The sequence below is a fragment of the Columba livia genome, chromosome 5 (genome assembly GCF_036013475.1).
Source record: "Columba livia isolate bColLiv1 breed racing homer chromosome 5, bColLiv1.pat.W.v2, whole genome shotgun sequence".
In the NCBI taxonomy this organism is placed as follows: domain Eukaryota; kingdom Metazoa; phylum Chordata; class Aves; order Columbiformes; family Columbidae; genus Columba; species Columba livia.
The window spans coordinates 18,366,124-18,386,285 of NC_088606.1; the positions used below are offsets into that span (position 1 = coordinate 18,366,124).

The 20,162-nt window shown below is 36.0% G+C and overlaps 1 protein-coding gene across 3 annotated transcripts in view; it reads left to right on the plus strand.

Annotated features, from left to right (window-relative positions):
• Positions 1–20,162, plus strand: part of TTC7B (tetratricopeptide repeat domain 7B) — a 144,431-nt gene that overhangs the window by 64,811 nt on the left and 59,458 nt on the right. For all 3 annotated transcript variants that reach the window (XM_065063659.1, XM_065063660.1, XM_065063661.1), the window contains 6 exons: positions 4,241–4,324; positions 5,563–5,667; positions 6,982–7,099; positions 7,291–7,348; positions 11,243–11,315; positions 12,601–12,761. In XM_065063659.1, coding sequence (XP_064919731.1) covers positions 4,241–4,324; positions 5,563–5,667; positions 6,982–7,099; positions 7,291–7,348; positions 11,243–11,315; positions 12,601–12,761 — 599 coding nt within the window. The remainder of the gene's footprint in view (positions 1–4,240; positions 4,325–5,562; positions 5,668–6,981; positions 7,100–7,290; positions 7,349–11,242; positions 11,316–12,600; positions 12,762–20,162) is intronic.

Consider the following 20,162-nt stretch of genomic DNA (forward strand, 5'->3'; position numbering starts at 1 on the left):
TTCATGGAGTTTTAGGTGGTGGCACTGAAGTTGTAATAGATGAGTCCCCATATCTTTTGGTCTAGACTTTTTAAAGAATAGTCATGGACAGTGTATGGGAATATAGCGGAAGATTGGGTGAGGAGATTAGTTAAATGTAAATATGCTCAATTCAGATTCTTTTATTTTGTCTGTGGTGTTGTGGTGGGGTGTTTTTGGTGGGTTTTTTTTTGTTTTGGTTTGGGTTTTTTTGGTGTGTGCGGGTTTTGTTGGTTGTTTGGAGGTTGTTGGTTTTTTTGTGTGTGCTTTGTTTGTTTGTTTGTTGGGGTGTGGTTGTTTGTTTTGTTTTGGTTTTTTTACATTAAACCACCAAGTTCCTGGGATTCTTCCACTATCTCCTTTGGGAGACTTTGGGTAGTATTTATGTCACAGTACACACAGCGGCTTCTATGTGATTTTTCTTGCCTTTCTTAATAGAGTATTTTGTCTTCACCAAGAAAGCTAGAGGTATCTCTGTTCTTAGCCTTGTATCTTGAAGTCTAGGACATTACTCTGAAGGGTAGGAGGAAAGTCTGATAGTCCAGTCACCTGGAGAAGAGCTCAGAGTTTGCTTCTCTTGCTGCTTGTGTGGCTGGTTTAGCCCATGGAGCTGACAGACGAGTACCACAGCCTATTCCTTTTCCTGCTGTGTTCTGAGCACAGTTGAATATTCTAACTAATGGAAGATGTTTTACTTGACTTGCATCTTGGATTTCAGTGCCCTTTAGAAGTTGCTTGTGCAGGTGGTAATCATGGTTACAGACAAAAGCAGAACCACAAGTATCTGGAAAGTTGAAGAGTCTCCATGTTTGACCAGCTTCTTTTTTGAGGGTTTTTAGCCACTGCCTTGAGCTTTGACACCTCAAGTCTACCTGAGGCTTGTTTTAAGGTCTTGTATTGTTCTTTTTTAACCTGGGTCTAGCATCTTCGTGGTTATATTCCATCAAAATTGTATGTATATTCTTTCAAAATGTTTTATTTGAAAAACAGAAAATAATTCTAACATGTTTGATAAATACTTTTCAATACAGAATAATTTAAATGTATTTATTATATGTCCATGATGTAACTATTCTGAGCATGAAAAAATATCTTATGAAGACCTGATGTAATTAGACTATACTTACTTGAGCATATGGATACTCTAGATATACAGGTGCAGCAGAAGCTTATCAGGAAAAGATGAGAATATTTCATTTGTTCCAGTTCTTGTCATCCAAAGCACACTGGAAAACCTAGACTTTAAGAAGCTCTTACAGTTTAGAGAGTGGTTAGAGGGATCTGTCCTCAAATCCTGCAGCCCTTAGTCTGAAACTTTCATAACTTAATATATATTATACTTACATGTATATTTTTTCTACAATACTTCTATATTGTAATACTAAGTATTACAATAAACGCAAATTCAGAAATGTAAAAATGTTATGTTCAGTTATGTGATAGGCATGTAATTTTTTTGCCAGCTGCGTTCTCCGTGAGCAAATTTTGATTGCTTTAGTGGAGCTGTTATAGCTTCAAGTCAGAATGCACCATTATACTAACTGTGGACATGGTATTCACCCACCAGTTCCAATATCTTGTTACAATCTTCTGGTTTAGCTCTAGCTGATTGCTTACAGAAGTAGTTAACTCTGATATAAAAACATTAAATGGCCAAAATCTGTCTCATACTTGTCAAACTACTCTAATACTGAGTCACATTCTTAACTGAAAAGGTCTAATTTCTTTATGCCATGTCTTTATATCAATCTGTATGCTATGGGCTTTCAATTTCTTATAGCTTTCTCAACTAGATCAAAGAACTTTCTACTGTCGTAATTCTCTCCTACGCAAAAGTACTCTGACTGTTGTCAAGTTGTTTTTTAGGCTTCATAAGATGTGACATATTGAGCTTATCGGTGCCCTACTAGGAGAGATGTTTCCAGACTAGAAATCTTTCAATCCTCCAAGTTCAAGCATATTCTTTTCAGGAGGAGACTGTAGTGCTAAGCAACAGAATTCAGGAACGCATTTAACATCACCTGTCCATATAGTGACTTGTGATTATTTATTTACAAGGCAATATCAACAGCTGCATTTCTGCCTTTCAGGAGAGTGATTGTACTGAATGTGTTTTCAATTAGTTAAGTCAGTTGCCATTATTCTGAATGTTATCTTAACCTGCAGTTTTTCAGGGTGCCATTGCTTGTTATATATTTCTCATTCATCTCTCGCTGGAGTCTGTTGCTCCTGGAAATTCCTTGTTGTTCCTTACCTCAGAAGAACCCAGTTTATGAGGTGCCCATGTTGTTATATAAGTCATATGTGCCTATGTGCACATATACCCCTTGTCCCCACACATGATAACCACCAATTTTGTGATCTTAAGAAGACAAAACATGACAGTTTGTCATATTTTATACTGAATGAATAGAACTTGGAGTCAAGGAAAAAAGAACGGTAAATAGATCATTAGTGTGTTGAAACTCAAGCCTTTTAGAATAATGTACAATTGTGTCCTGTGTCCCTCTAATTACAAAATTATAACAACATAAAGCATCGACTTCTCCAACTTTATTTTCTGCCAGTTAGAATTGGCAGTTAATTTTTAATTAAGTACCTCTGTATAATTAATGCACATGCATACATATCTGAGTATGTAAAAATGGGAGAAGAAGGTGTGATCAGGCAGCCTAAAAAGTTATAAACCTATTTTGACTTTAGATATTAAATTTCCATGCAGCACTTTTTTGTGTGAATCTCTGGGATTTTATGGCTTCTGTAGGTCAGAGCTCTGGAAGAAGTGCTGAAATTATTTAAATCATGTGTAAAACACTGGTATCAAAACAGGTAGAGTGTGTTGTGTCTGGAAGTGTATTTGAAAAGATAGTCCTGATTTCATTCTACTTCATTTAGAGGCACTCAGGTTAGCAACATAGTTGTACTAATCAGGAGAGAGAGGGAGAAAGGGATTAGCAACTTGTGTTTTCTGCCAAATCCATGGAGGGAGGTTGAGGAGCGTGACTGACCTGGGCATCCCTGTGAAGTATCCAGAGTAATAGATGATGTGACATATAACTTACTTGTTTCTTGCTTTGGTCATTTTGCTTCCACTGATAGAAGGTCCAATGGGAAAAGGAATCCCGTGTTGGTTTTCTTAATAGACATTTAATTAACTTACTACACATACAATCTAATGATGAACTTTTAACAACAGTATGGGAAATAATTAGTTTTTTAAAAACTTTATTCCTCTAGAATCATAGAATAAAATTCTATTTAGTAATAGTCTTAATACTAGACATTGCATAGTAGGAAAAATACTAGCATACATTACATATATGTAGAAAAATGCACTTGTCATATTTGTTCTGTTTCATCCTCAGTGCTGTTCTTTGCTTCAGGTTCTGTTAGGGTGTGGGAACATGCTACACACTTGGCTGTGTTTTATGTAATGTTAAGGCTGAATTTGAATGTGAAAAATAATTAATGATATTATGGTTTAACATATACATTATAGCCATTGGAGCAGAAAAGCTGCCTCATGCCGTTGGACTCTGCAGACTAGAAGGTTAATTGCTAAATCAGTTTAATCCAGAAAATTATTCTACCTTTGACTATTTGGAGTTGGCCTGATTAGTAAAATGACCATAGGAAAATGAAATAATTCCTATTGACAACAGCAGATATGAAACTTTCAAAATTAGCATATAATGCTAATTTAATATATTTCAGTATAGTAAATTAATTTCCTTTTAGCATTCAGTTGTTAAGTTAAAAATCTCAGCAGAATATTGAGTGTGAAGTTAAAATTCATAAAAATAGAAATAATACTGTCAGGTGAACCTTTCCCCCATGTTTTAAGTGGTACTGATAAGTACTTGTGGTGACATTCCTTGTTAAGTGTTCACAATTTAGGAAGAGGCTGTGCACAATTTTCTTTTTCACCTGCCTTTTGCAGGTGATACCTTCAGTAAGGTTACATTGATCATTTTTTCTTTCATTCTAAATAGGACAGTACCAGCAGAAGTACTTAAACATAATAAATGAGAAAGCAATTTTCTGTTCAATTCTTTTTTTCCATGTAGAATCTGGCAGCTATTTCCACTTAACTTATTTGAATGATTAAAATGTTAAACTATGTTTATTTTAGGTATGAGTCTATAAGAACATTTTTGTACTAGTATATTTTCTTAATAATTGAAGAGCATACCTTCAATAACAATTTTCCCCCCAAAACTAGTGTTTAGAAAGAGCCATGAAGTTTGCCTTTGAAGAGTTCCATCTCTGGTATCAGTTTGCATTGTCCTTGATGGCAGCAGGAAAAGTAAGTCTTAATTTTTGGAGGTAATTCTTGTATTGATGGCTTTTAATAACAATTTTTGCCACTTCCATAATTTTAATCTGTAGTGTTTTTGAAAATAATTCTAATCCTTGAATCAGCTAAATACATTGTCCTCTTGAATTTATTATGTCTAGTGCTGTATAAAGAAGGTTGTTGTTTCAATAGTTTCTAATTTAGGAAGACTGAAAGGTGATCATAAGAACTATCTTGTCAACAAGCTTAAACTAAGCTAATTAAATATAAGTGGTGAATTACGCCAAATCAGATTATACAGTAACAACCTTGTTTAAGTGCTATATTGATGAACAAATTTTATGCTTAGGTACAAATTAGTGCCGTTTCATGATGCTCTTGTTTTTTTTCCTTCTTTGAGAATTTCTCACTATCTTTTTTCTTAATATTGCTTTCTTTAAGACTGCATATTCTGTGCAATTAAATTGAGTTGTATTTTTTAAAAATTCTGTATAACTTGGGAACAGGTGTATCAGATGCAATTTTCAATTTTCAGTTCTTTTTGCTTTTCCTTGTCATGTTATGGAAAACAAATCACATTCATTACGTAATGTAAATAATGTAAATAATACTAATTTTCTAAAAGATCATTCTCAATGGAGGTAGTTTGTTTATCTTCAGTATGGGGGAAAACAATGATTTATATTGTCCTTAGAAAATATTTTTAGAACACTGGTTCTGAAGGGGCTTGATTCTTCTTCCCATTGTCTGTTTTCTTCGTTATCTTCTAAACTGTGATTGGGTAGAGGCAAATGAATGAAGGAAAGAGGAGCAGTGCCAGTCTGTTACGCAGTATTTCATCAGGGCTGTTCCTAAGTGCTGTTGTAACTCCCAAAGAGCATTAAACCACTGCTTGTTCTGAAAACTCTGCCCATTCCTTCTCTTCCATTTACCTGGCTGAAAAGCTGCGACCTTACAGGCTTAGCAGAGTTTTAAAGGCATCTCCAAACTGTGTTCTGAATCATGTGCCATTGGAATCACATTCTGGGCAAATGTTTCACTAGGGATGCTTAGGGGTTGAGTGTCACCAGCAGTGCCTCGAGTCTTGTGTTTCAGTTGTGTGAGGCATTGTGACAAATTATCAATAAGATGTTTAGTAATGTCTCCTTCACATGGGAAAATATGCAGTAAATGATGGAAATAGGAATCCTCTATCTGTGAAACATATTTATGCTTTTAGTAATTTCAGTGGAAAATGTTTTTAACAGTCTGCTCGAGCTGTTAAAGTCCTGAAGGAATGTATACGTTTGAAACCAGATGATGCAACTATTCCACTCCTTGCTGCAAAGCTCTGTATGGGATCTCTCCACTGGGTAAGCTTTGCCACTCTGTCTTTTCAGCAAGAGCTGTGCTAAGATGCAACAAGATCTTGGCTTAGGCATGTAGCAAATACATTTGCACAGTGACTAAATGCACTTGGTCATCTCTGAAAATATAGCACAGATACAGCACATGTGCAGCCCTGTTTGCATAGCTAATTTAAAATACTTGAAAGCAATGATTATGTTTATCAAGGTAGTGTATGCTGATCTAAGGCACAGCTAAAATATATTAGAAATTGAGACATTGTTGGCAGACAGAGACTAAAAATGCAAGTTAGACTTCTTATTCCTTATGCAAGAGGATGGATAATGAGACAAATGTCTTACATTCAAGACAGTCTTCTGGTGATACCACATTTGCAGACAGCTGGGGTTGATGAATTCGTGGTAGGTAGTGTCTTTTTAAGAAGTGTTACCTGAGTTGTATTTTAGATAACCTTGAAATTGTCGTATCTGCACAAAAAAAAACCCATTAAGGTTATCGAAGATCATTGGGTAGTTTTCAAGATATATGTGTAATTTTTAGAAGAATGAGCATATTTTAAAAAGGAGTAAAAGAAGAGGGAAAGGTCACAATCATAAATCAAGAAAATAGAGCAGTGACAGAAACATGACTTGTTGAGGCTGACAATATTTTTGTCTTAATAATTACTGTAGATCCTAGTTCTGTAAATTGTTCCCTGTGGATTGACTCCATATGGAGTAGCTTACTGTGCTTAGCATTTACATTTACTGGAATGGATTCAAATGTTATTTTTCTTTCTAGATTGTGAAATAGTGTGTTAGGGTGGGTGTGCAGTTAAACCCTGATCTTTTACATATTTCTCTATTTGTGAGTTTGCACACATTCAGCAATACTGTATGTGATGCAGAGTTCTGCATGGCTGTGTTTCTTTCTGCAAGGTTGGAGCTGTAGTTCTTGTAACTGATTTTTCTAAAGAAATGGTTCATGGGGCAAGAATACTATTTATGAAATGCAAAAAATGGTAGATGACATATATGGACCAGAAATGCATTTTTATTTTAAAAAAAAACAGGCAAAACCACAGTAAGTTTAGAATTATCTGTGTATTATGTGCTAGAGTTTCTCAGCCATAGGAATGGGTGCTTCAGCTTTAATCTGTGTTCTATACTCAGTATTTCACAGGAAAACTAAGTCTAATGAAAAAAATGAGTCCTTGAAAGCAGTCATGGCTGAGATGTCAAGGCTCAGTATGCATAATACACATACTTTTGTGTTTTTCTCATTATAACGTAAGCTTTAGCTAGTTTTAGACTTACATGGATGTTTCATAATATTTTCAGTTGGAAGAAGCTGAAAGATTTGCCAAAACAGTTGTTGATCTTGGGGACAAAACATCAGAGTTCAAAGCAAAGGGCTACTTGGCACTGGGATTGACTTACAGTCTGCAGGCTACTGATGGTAAGATAAGAATACACATTCACATTTGGAAATTCCCATGTTTCCTAAAAAAGGATACCTAGCAGAATGCCAGACTTAAAGCTTGTGTGTGCAACCGTTTATTTCAGTCATTCTATTAAAACTTCTTCAGTGAGCATGTGGAATGAAATTTCTTGATCTTGCATATCACTGATTAAGTATATCCTTTTCAGCATCTTTGCGAGGGATGCAAGAGGTCTTGCAGAGAAAGGCTCTTCTTGCATTTCAGAGGTGAGTGGGTGTTAATCTTTTCATTTTGTTCTGCTGTATGTAGTGGAAAGCTTTATGTGTTAAAAAGAGGGACTTGTAAAAGATTGTGTAATGAGGATTTAATCTCTGGGAGTCTCCCTTCAGGACTACAGAATGTATTTCTTTAGCATTTACTTCATTTTCTGTCAGAAAATATCTAAATCAATTTATAAGAATTTGATTTTATTTCATTTTGAAGACATTTGTGTGGCTCTATAGTATAAAATACTTGCTCAAAGGAGTATTCTGTTCTGATCTAGAAGGGAAAAGGGTATGATGCACGGTTTCAAGTGTGACAGTGTTTCTAGAAGAGCTGGGCATTGATCAGGTCATATACCAGGCTTTTGCAGTTATCTCTGTAGAGGCAGAGTAATAATGGAGATCCTGCTGCTGCGGATGAGGGGTGAAATGCAGGTAGTAAGGTAGTAAGCTAGGGGAAGAAAGCAAAAATTCTACCTAGACATTCAACAGCATAGGCAGTGACAGTGCAAATCTCCCATCTACCAGGTGCCTTAGACAGAAATAGCGCTGTTGGCTGACAGTAGTTCAGTCTCAAGGGTTTGACTCTGCCAAAGAAATAACAATAAACAGGTAAATGTATCGAATTATAGAAGAAACAAATCTTGATGGCAAAGCTGGCAGAAGTGCTGCAACATCTAAGTATGTCTCTTTTTTTGTTTATATACCCTTGAAAACCCTACTTTGGTGAGATTGGCCTGAATGCCTCAGGGAAACTGAGTTGTGCAAGCCTGGGATATTCGTTGGAGACTTTGTATCTGAGAGGATAGGGTTGAAAAAGTGTTTTGCAGGTAACTTTAGAGTGAGGCTGCTATGTACTGGTCTTTCCTTTTTCCGTCTTAACAATTCCTCTGTATGTAAATATGTTTTAACATGTCTCTGCTCTTGCTGTTCCTTAATGACTGAACAGTTTTTATGATTTCAGCATTCTTTCTTCATGTAGAAACTGAACTTTATACTTCCTAGTTGATACCTCACTTCCTTTGCCATACCTCTTGCCACTGACTTAGTCATCACTGTTTCAAAAATACTGTGCTAACCATTTCTTGCCATTTCTACCCATTCACTAATTTTGATGTTCTAATAGCGATTTGCTTTCTTCTGCTGATTCTTTGAAACGGCAAGGGATGAAATGAACCATAGCCTGAAGTTAGTCCAGTTCAGTGCCTGCTGACTCTACCCTCCTGTTTAGTCTAGTGATGCCCAAAATTCTGAGTCAATCCCTGCTATCGATCTGTCTAGAAAATTTCCATTTACTGAGGTTTGAGGTTGTGCAGCATGTTTTGACCACCCGTAAATATGAGGATGCTTGTATAGGTAGCATACTGCTTATTGTGGTATTATTTTATTAGGTTGGTCTAGAAAAAGAATAAGTGGTCTGAGTTAAAAGAGAATAGGCAGTACACAGTAGGTTAGGACAACTGTTTTTCAAGCAATATTTAGGTTCTTATCACTGCAAAATTACACTTTCATACTCTCTATTCCAATATTGTTGCTTAGTTGTGTTATGTTGTCTTTCACCCAGGAACTTTTCTGTTTCATTCTGTACAGCTGAACAATAAGCCTCTTGATGCCTTATTCACTGTTTTGTTTCAAAGGCTTGCTAGCAGTGAATAGTGCCAGCTGAAATCTAAACACATATCTGGTGTCTCTTCAGTGAACCATTAGAGATGTCCTTTAGCAGTTGAGTGGAACCTCAGTTTTGTAGTGTTATGGAGCTTTGAAACATTTGTGCTAACTACCAGAACATAAATTTATACATAGAAAGTCTTGGGAACATGAAGGCTACTTGCATCAGATTGATATGTGTCTTTCTGTTGTTTTGGGGGTTCTGTTGTTCTTTTCTTTCTCCAGTTGATACAACCTCTTAGAAATGATGTTTTGTATTTTTAAGTGCATGTCCCAGGGTATTGATGTTAAGTTATATGTTCAACCCTTCTGCTGGCCTTTCTCAGGATGAACTTGTATGTAGGCTTTTAATGAAAATATCTTTTGGAGACTTTAGTAATGTGCACGGTATATGTTTTGAAAACTCTAGTGAATTGCTAATATTGCTGTTAGTGATATTGCTAATGTGAGTAGCTCGGGCTCCACGCAGAATCTTGAATACAATGGTTTGGCCCTCAAAAGGAACAGAGTTTCTGCTTGTCAAAAATCCCATAGATAACTTCTGAGAAGGTGAAAAGACTATTTTGAAAGGTGATTGTTCTGCATATTAACATGTTTCACCACTTCTATTCATAGACAGACTCACACCTGACAGATCAGCTGTATTGGGAATACACTTACATGTAGTTGATAATGTTGCTGGTTCCTTATGTTGATAACATAAGTATAGGATGTTACCACGGAGTGTATGTTATGCTCAGCATACCTAAGTCATGCCCACATTCTCTTCCTACATCTTAAAAATAAATGTTTTCCAGGAGGTGGAAGTTGAAATTCTCCATTCAACTCCTACACAATTTATAAAACAAGTAGCTGTACTGGCCTCAGTATTTTGATCTGCCAAGTGTGTTGTTTGTTTGTGTGGTGTGTGTGTGTTGTGTTTTGGTGGAGTGTGTTTGTTTGTTTGTGGTTTGCGGGGTAGGGGTTGTTTGTTTGTTTTGGATTTTTTTGAGGCAGGAGGAGATTTTTTAATCACTTACCTAGAGGACCAATTCCTGAAGAAATACAGTTATGATTTGGACCATTGCCTATGCTGGATTTCAAGGCTACCAGTTTGTGATAGTGGCCATTTCAGAAGGTGCTTATTGCCATCTTTGCACAGTGCTCAGAAGTTATTTGTTTCATTATTATTATTATTATTATTATTATTATTTTGGAAGACTTTCAGTGCTTCTCCTGTGGTTGGTGTGAATCAAAGTTTCACAGAACTCACCAAATGGTCAATAAATAGAAACATCTTTCTTCTTTTTCTAACTGAAGCTTGGGTGACTGAACAAGTACTCTTGTTCTCACTTAGTCTTGCTTGATTTGTGAACCTAAATTAAAAAAAGAAAAATGGTCCTGAACTTTGCTAGTTTTTGTTGTTGTTGTTGTTTTGTTTTACTCCAATCTCCAGTGTAGAGATAAATTTAACAAAATATGAAACTATCTCCTAATAACTTAAAGTACCTTGATATGTGTTGGGTGTAGTTGCTAAACTAATGGAGCTGTCTCTTTACACTTGGGAAAACAGAGGTTCATGATGAGTCTGATCTTATGCTGCCTTGTACTGTACGGCTATGACAAAGAAGCCGTCTAGCCTAGATTTCTTTTACACTGCTACATAGCAAGGTGCTCTGCTAAATTAATCTCACAGCCAAGAAGTAACTGGCTTCTGAAGAGGCTTAGTGTGTGGGACTGAAATTGTGCTTAAACTTTGGGAGTCTGAAAAACGAACAAAACTCTGATCTACTTTGCTGCTACTGTTCCTCTTTGAGTTCTGGGCTTCAGAAGCATCCTGGTCAGAGGTGGTGTGATTGCTTGTGTGCTTCTCATGCACAGGACATAATTCTTGTCTTTGAAGGCATGTTATTTTGAGGAATTGGTGGTCGTTGTGGTGTTTTATTGGTGGTTGTTGTTGGTTGTGGGTTTTTTAAAATTGTTTTGGAGTATATTTTAATTGAAGAATAATTTTGTATTAATAATTTTTCAGATTTATACTGAAATGACATAATTTCTATTAAAAGGGACAGAGTTATTTTCTATTAAAAGGGACAGAAAAGTCACTGTAATGAACACTGCTTCTGTCAAAATATGAGCGTGTGTAGTGAAGAGATCTGAATATGGGTGCGTGAATATATATGCATTTGTGTGTGTGTAACCTGTATTAACAGGAAAAACTCACTGTTTTGTTTTGTTTCTGTTTTTAAGGGCTCACAGTTTGTCTCCAACAGATCATCTGGCAGCATTTTACTTGGCACTGCAGCTTGCCATATCGAGACAGGTTAGTTGGGTTTTAAAAGTGCACCTCACACGGTCATATGAAGATTAGAATTTGTGTCTATTGATGGATACAGATGAAGACTTCTTCAATGCAAACCTGGTTTTCCTTGTGCATATACACATATCTGTGGAAGAAATTCCCTAAATAGTCTGTCTGAACGCCTTCAGTCTTGTACACTTTTCCAGAGTTCTGCCACAGTATTTCCAGCTCTAGGATTAGAAATAAGACAGAAGTCATTCAAATTATTTGCTTCAGCATTTTTAATGTGTTGCTGGATGGAGAGAAAAAAGAAAAATCAATTTTCACCCCATTTTTACCTATTATGTGTCATCTCTGCTTAGGCTGGTTATCCGGAGAGTGGGACTCTTGAATCTAATCTTTAATGATCTTGACACTGTTTAAGTCTTGAGTATCTCCTGAGATCTGTGCCTTTTCTAAATACTCATCAGAAGTTTGGTTATTGTGAACAAAATGTTTAAGAAAGCTGGAAAATATTGTAAAGCTGTAGAAGAGATCAGAGCGCAGTCCAACTTGTACAGCTGTTATAAGAGGTTTATGGTTCTACTATATATCACATGAATTTGGATAACGTGGAGCTGTTTTGTCTATGTCATGGTAAGCCTCTTCCTGTGTCATGTTTACTTTACAAAGTAGTTTTGAGCACAGTAGTTTACAGACTATAGGTGACTACTTTTCCTTGCTAATGAGTAGCAAAGACATTGGACTGTGTCACATTAGAGTGGAATGGATTGTTACTGTAATAGCACAAAATATTTTTCAGTAACAGCCTATGGCTCTGTACTTTTGAATTCCAAACTTCTCATGTTGCTTAATTAAATTCCTTGTTTTTAGCACCTAGTGCACTTATTTTGAGCAAAAGCACACGCAGCTGAGGAGGTCAGTGAATTCCATGTGAAGAAGAGTTACTGTTGCAGTCTAGCTGTACATTTTATTTAATGTATTACAATTAAAATATTTTCAAAATCATATAGAAATACAACCAATACTTCAAAAAGAATAGTAAGTGAATATTTCAGAGGGCTGAAGGGAACTGTTTTATTAAAACTTGTATCTTATTTTTCAGGGCTAAAAATTTATTTAATTTTTACTGTTCACCGTAGAGCATCAGGTCCGTTTTAAACTTCTAAGCAGTGTCTTACAGGAGTCTATATAATTCTCTATGGTATCCAGATAAATATTGTGAAAATTTTATGGACGTGCAATCAAGTAGTAGGCTATACTTCTAATAGTGGTGCTTTCTTTTTTTGCCTTTTTTTTTAATCAGATACCAGAAGCTTTGGGTTATGTTCGTCAGGCTCTGCAGCTACAAGGAGATGATGCCAACTCTCTTCATCTCCTTGCACTCTTGCTATCAGCCCAGAAACACTATCATGATGCTTTGAATATCATTGATATGGCCTTGAGTGAATATCCAGAAAATTTTATGTGAGTGAATGTCATGTTTGCTTTCTACGCTTTCTCTCATATTTCTTTTTCTTAGATTCTCATCTCATTCATTTCAAGAGGGGATAGATTTGAAGACTGGTCTGGCTTTTTTTCCAACAGTGTTCCCTCCTGCCCATTAAATGGAAGTGTGCATTTTAGTAAAGTCTTGCTAAATAGTGATTATGGATTTGGTTTTGGAAGGAAGGCTAGAGCTGGGTAGTTGATCATATTTTGTCTTTTTTTCCTGTAGACTCTTTGTTTAGAGTTTTTCTTCCTTTTGCGTGCTTTAGAGTATTTTTTGTCTTCTTTTTTTATGCAATATCCTGGAAAGGATAAAAAGGACTTTATGATTAGCTAGATTTGTCCCATCCTATAGATAACTTTGTGCATATTGTGTGGAATCTATCCTGTAAAATACATCATAACAAAGAATCACCTCTTTTGCCAGTATAAGAACCAGTCACATGAATTTGGCTAAACAAGTAAACAGGGAAGAAGCACGTTTGATAGATGTTCTCTTGTTTAAGAAAGAAGTTGTTCTTTGTGTTTATTCTTCATGTTAAGCATATTGAAAATACATTTGGATCTTGTACTTTTGCAAGTTTTAAAAATTATTTTCCTATGGAAATCTAATGAAACAATTCACAGCAAAATATCTCAGGGACAGCTTCCATTAACTTCCAATGTTCTATTCTGATGCTTTACCAACAGCCACTAAGATTGTAATCCATTGTATTGGAAATATCCTAGATGTTTATTGAGATAATTTTTTGAAGTATCTCAACCTTAACTTTTAAATGACTGGCCTGTATCCTAAGTTTTTACTATATCAACGTACCAGAAAAATTATTTATTTAAGAATTACTCGTTTGAAAATAGGGATTAAAGTGTTTTTCCTTTCGGTTCCTAACACTTCACGCCTCCTTTTGGCTGTCTGTGTAAAGTAGTTGCATTTTCCCTCCTGGGTCTGACCTGAACCTCTGTTTATATCACCTCAGTTCTGTGCAACTGCTTTTGTGCCTCTAGCTGTTTACCACTTCCTAGTTTATCCACACACAGGTAACTTGTCTCTGGCCTTATTAGGGGCTTCCATATGTGCTTCATGATTTCAGAACTATGTAGCAGTTTCTCTCCCAAACCTGTGTGTGCTTTTCCCAGGTCTGAGGGACCTGTCAGTAAGTCATGGTTTGGTAGGCAATTGAAGTATCAGGTACCTAATTTTATACCCTATTATTGTTAAAACCAGATATGTTCAAAGCACCATGATCTGTCATCTTCTGTCTGTTCTTGGTTCATCTTCTGCCACTCAGTAGCAATGTAAATGACAAAGAAGCAGCTGTTATATCTCTCATAATAATAGTAGTCTTGAAGTATTTCTGGAACTACAGTTCTCCCTATTGTGATTAAGACGACAAGTGATCATTGAGTAAAATGTTTAAACTTACTCTCGTGAGGTGTTTATAGGTTTTTCAGATACGCTTCATGGCCTTTCCGTACTTGTTTATAATGGCACCTTGTGGTTAAACATGTTTCCGAGTTGTTTTAAAAAGAATGTATCTATTAATGTATATATGTGTATATGACCCATATGTGTATTAATCATATTGGTCACAGTGGTGGTTATAAATTATTAGTCCTGTTGTATAATACAAACACTGTGGTAATACAGTGTACTGTTACAACCTACTGGCACAAATAAGGGTATTTTAGAGCAATATCTTGGCAGTAGGAATTGCGAGCAGATATGGCAACATTTGCTGAAGTATCCAAGGTGAAAGACAACTATATGTCTATCTAGACAGTCTTTTATAGTCATGTTTTAGTGCTGTCAGGTTACTTCTGGTTCCTTGAGAAGTCAAGGATATGATTGAGATTCCTTGTGTGCTCTCTGCAATTGATACTGACAGCCAAACACACCTGGTCAGTAATATAAATATGGATTTATTCATTCATGTAAGCATTTTTCAGCAAAATCGCAAGTTTACAATCTGCTGTTGCACACTGTAAGTAGTGCTCTTGAAATGGTTGAGAACGTGTATGTGCACATATATAAAACATAAACCACAAATGCTTAGTGTATTGATGATTCTGTTTTCTTATTCTGCACCTTCTGTAAGCAGCACAGTCTCACGGTACTTCCTAGCAAGCTGGGAAGATCCTCTTGTGTTCCTCTAAGGAACTAATTCTTAGATATACTCGGTAATCCTTAGGTATACTTACAACATTTGGTTATTTGCCTATGGTATTTTATTGGCTCTTTTTAAACACTTCAAATGTCATCTTGTTTTATGTTTTATCTTTTGGCTATGTCTGCAATCCCAGTAAGATAAATAGTACAAGGCTTTTCTTGTTTTTCTTTGTATTTCACTTAGAATGAATCCATTACCTCAGCATTATGCAAAATGATACTTTGGTAGCTTTGCAGCATAATAAATCTCTGTAGTTGGAAAATATTAAAGTAAAACATAGGGCTTGTGATTTGTGTTGTTTCTTATTTCTTTTTTTTGTTGTTCTTATTCACATACCTCTGTATGCTGTAGTTGCATTGCTACGCTGACTGCTGTCCTCCCTTGTTCACAGCTTTATGTTCTTTTTGTTTTGCTTTTCTTTGTAAAGAATCCTAAATTTCTTTGTAAAGAATCCTAAATTTTCGGAAGTTTATAATAGTACATCTTTGTAAAATGCCAGAGGTTGCAAGGAAGTCATGGAATACACTGAGAGTCATGCTGAGAAATTGATACTTTTCAGCACTCTTCTGTTATAGTTAGTTAACAAATATGTTGCCTGTCAGTTTTTAACCTGAAAATCTGATGTGTTCCTAGAATTCATGGTCGCTGTTTGAGGCATATAGCAAGCATACCTTTGCATCTTAAATTAGTGTTAAGCTTCCTTCCGCATAAAGCTGGGAAGTTGCTGAACAAACGTGCCCAATAGGAAAATGACTTTGCCCCATGCACCTCTGGGTCAGTAAGCAGAAAGAAATTTCTCAGAGCCAAAGACTTGTGGCCTGTCATTACCTAAAGGAGTGGAAGGAATGAGCAAATGTAACATTGTGCTGTTAGCAGCAAGGTAAAGATTTTCTTTGAATAGAGAGTTGATTGTTCTTCCTTTGTTTGTTATATTGGCAGCTCTGAGACCTCAAGAGGTATAGGAAGAACTGTTGGTGAAATTCTAAAAATGAAATAGATATGCAGTAATGTTTTTGAGAAATTATAAAAATGCAAGATATTTGCTGAAAATCTGTAGCATTATCATTTCAAACTTTTTGTAAACTTAAGATGCCAGGTTGTAACCATCTACTTATAAACAAGTTAGTTGTGTTTGCCGAAGCAATACAATCAATCTGCTTTTAAATGCTAGCTAACCTCTGAGGCCTTCTGAAATCTGAGAGTGCTTTGATCCAGGAACAAAAAGATCTCTAGACAAAAGATTACTGAACGGGTTAAGATTGCTGAAAAGATTAATACCCTGCTCTAGTAAGATGGATGGGAGTAAAGTGCGAGCATCAAAAAGTCTGGTTAACCTCAATCAGGTCCTACTGCATTTTAATTCATCTAAAGTTACATTGTTTTTTCCCTACCTTTCCTTAGGCAGCTTGTCCCTGTAGTAGAAACGTGAAGTTCTTTTCTTCTCCAGTTTGACAGGATTTTAACCCACAGAATGATGCAGCTCAGAAATCGTAACCATCAAACTACGTGGGAGACTGGGTGAGATGATCCATCTCTAGACTTGGAACAGAAGCAGGGACATGCTGTCCTGATTACAAAGAGAGTAGGTAGGAAGGAGCCACAGCTAAATTACTAGAACTTAGCTGTGAGGGAGGCTTGAGGTCTTAGCTGTTTCAGTTTTCCTTGAATTTTATTTATTTCAATCCAATGTTTGCCTACTCTGAATGTGTCAGCAGTCCCAGAGGTGTGCATTACAGTCTGAAGTGTATTTGAGGTGATGCAAGGTAGTTGTGGTTGTGTTGCATTGGTTTATATTGGGTACAGTTATAGTTCTAGTTATATATATATAGTTATATATATACAGTTTTAGTTATATGTTACATATATATGACTATATATACAGTTTATATATATACAGTATATATATGTATATACACAGTTAGAGTTTTTTATATATATACAGTTGTAGTTATATATACAGTTATATATACAGTTATTGGGTTCAGTACAGTTATATGTGCATTACAAACTACTTTCCATTACTCTTTCTTGTCTTTTTATCTGCTTGTCACAAGGAAACTATATCTTAGTGGTCTTTTGAATGATACGAAATCCTGAAACAAGGCTTCTGTCTGTTTCTACTTCATAGTTAGTCAAAAGTATATTCTCAAAGGAGGGAGACGGGGTTCAGTTTTTTAATGAAATACTCATTATATCGTTATCTTAATCTCAGCTGTTTGATGTTCCTTTGTCAAGTGTTGAGGAACTTAAAGATGAGGTTAATGCCTGAAACTAGTGTAATTAGGATAAATAAATATTAAATATTAGTTGCTAATTTTATGCTGAAAATTGAACTACAATGGATAGCAGCTGACAAGCTTATAAAGTAGCAGAAGTAGGGAACAGCAGATGGGTTATTTGAGGAGTGCAAGCATGTTATTCTAATGTTAAGTACACTCAAAAAGGAAAGACATATGGTAGCAGGTTTGAAGACAACTGAAGACTGAGTTCACAGTTTAAACATTTACATTTGTTGAAGTGTGATGGATTTTTTTTTTTCTTCCAAGAATATTTCACAGAAGCATCAGGCCAATATGTCACTCCTCTGAAAACTATTAAATCCTTTCCTTCCTGACCCTCAAGGGCTCTTTTGAGCTACAGTAGATTTCCCAGAATCGCACAGCCTTTTAACATCCCTCTCACTCCATTGTTTAATATGTGAGTTGTCCAGGTGGGCATAACAGAAGAGCTGGTTGGTACTTTCAGTGTATGATGATACATACACCAATGTTTTGTGGGACAGGGATGTATTTATCAATTAGAGGGAATAATCAATCCATGCTGTTCTGTTTTCCCAAGGTTCATTGTAATTGCACTGCAGTGTGTGGTGCTGCTTAAACTTGCGCTTTTTTTCTTTTCCTTGATAAACAGAGCACTGGGAATTATTTGAGGAAAGGGCAGGAGTATATGATTGGACAAGAAGCAGTGATCTGCTAGACTTGCCAAAATCATGCCTTCCAGGTTGGCGTATACATTCTTGTCAACATATGACAACAAGCTTTTCCAAATCCACTCCATTTTGATCCTGTCTGTTTTGAGAGGTAACTGAATTTGTTCTCAGGAATTATTTTTCTGTAAGTCATGAAAGACTTGCTTGTGTTTTTTCTTTTCATGTTGGGCTTGTCTATTCTCCCTGTCCCCCTTGGTTGTTATTCCATGCTCTTACAGAATGGCCCATTAAAAAGACATTGTTGATAGGTACATATTAATTTATATAATGAATTCGTCATTGGCCTCAGAGTGTTATCCCAGTCATGTTTGCTAGGCATGGCTAGGCTATAGATACCTCTTTGAAATTTGATTGAAAGAATTTCAGTTTGGGTCACAAGCTGGCTGCCACAGGGTGTTCCAGGCAGGAAAAGAAGAAGTTTTCAAGTGTAACTATTTTTTTCTGGCTTTAGTCAGAAATTATCATCATTATAGTTTAGAAATGTTCGTTTTCTTAAGGACATTGAGTTCATAAGATAAAATACAGTATACATAAACTCCACCAAAAGTCACAGGACTGACCGCTGCTTTTGCTTACAAAGAAGTAATGTTACTACTTTGTGAACAAATATATGAGGAATAATATTTCAAAGGGTGCAGAGAAGGCCATCCAGTGCACACCAAGTCTCTACCTATTCATGGTTTCCACAAAATTGTGTTATTTTGGGACTCAAGGGCTGTTTTTTGTTGTAGCTTTTGCTTGTTTGAACTACCTATTTTCACTTGATCTGTGTTTCTACATGTAAATGGGCATCCTGCTACTGGAGACCTGTGCAAGCAAAGTTGGAGGAGATGACTGCTATGGTTAATATTGGCACTATGGAAACCTGTCACTACTGAATCACTTGAAACAGGTTTCATGTCTTTTGGGTATGTTTGGTAATATTTTGAGAAACAGTTTAGGAGGCATTTTTATTAAGTTAAATGATTTTCTTCAGTTTTTACAAAAAAAAAATAAAATTTGGTTGCTTGGCCTCCTGTTGCCAGTATTGAGCATTCAGTGGTTCAATTGGATTCCTGAAGTAACCAGATTGATGGAAGCAGCTGAAAAAACAATCCAAGTAGACACTGCTGATATTTGTGTTCCATAACCTCTTTTCATTAATTGTGTCTTGTTAGCTTGCAAATGCAGCTTGGATAATTGAGACTCACTCCTGACTATTGACATTTTGAACAAACGTGAGAAGCAGATGTGATTAATTGGGAAAGAGGAAACTGGCTTCAGGGTAAGGCAAGTGAAGCTGATTGGGTAGCAATGTCACAGAAATTCAAAAGAAATCATCAGAAAATTAGATTAATTTGTTCAGCAAAAATTTATTTCTAGGTACTTAGAAATGGTGACATATTTATGTCTTTCCTGATAATAAAACTTTCCTTGAATACTCAAAATGCAGTAGTCTGTGCAAATCTTCACCTTGCAATTGCAGCAGACATGCCTATGAATTTCTTTCTGTACTTTCATTATAGATGTGATGTACCTTCTGTATGTCAGAAGTTGCTAGATTTGCTTTAGTTTTTCTAATAATACAGGTTTAAGTAAAGCATACCTTCAAGAAGACACCCAATCTTGGTAAGAACACACCAGAAACTGGAGAAAACTTTGTTGCATGTGGTAGTTTGTTTCAGTGTTTCAGTTGCAATCTTCATTAAGACTGTGGTTTTGTACTTAATTTGAATGAATCCTTTATTTGTTTCCAGCCATTGTTTTTTTTTATCATTCTTTACTAAGCATTCTGAAATACTGGTGACTTCATACTCTGATGGTAGCTTCTGTGATCAGGTAACTTCAAATGTCCTTTCCAATAAGAACGTCACCACACTTGCTGACAGTAGGGGACATTCTCTAGCCTTTCAGTTATCTTTTGTGCTGCTGAACTGTTGCCAATTTTCATCACATGTAAACAAGAACTGCATGAAATATTTCTGCATCATTTGTTATTGCTTTAGACAGAGAATCACCTGCATCGTGTCTGCTGAAAAGGATTGTATTAGTTATTTTGAGTGTAATTACTTCTCTGGGGGCTTATATTCCCTTACTTGTTTGCTGGCGTTCTTATTTGCTTCTCGGTCAGTTATTTCTGTGATGTGTTTTCACATCAGAGTGCAAAGTCTGTACTTGTTCCTATAGCTATATGCTGGGTTTTTAAAAAGAAATCCAGCTTGAGAGCTATTAAGCTGTCTGCTG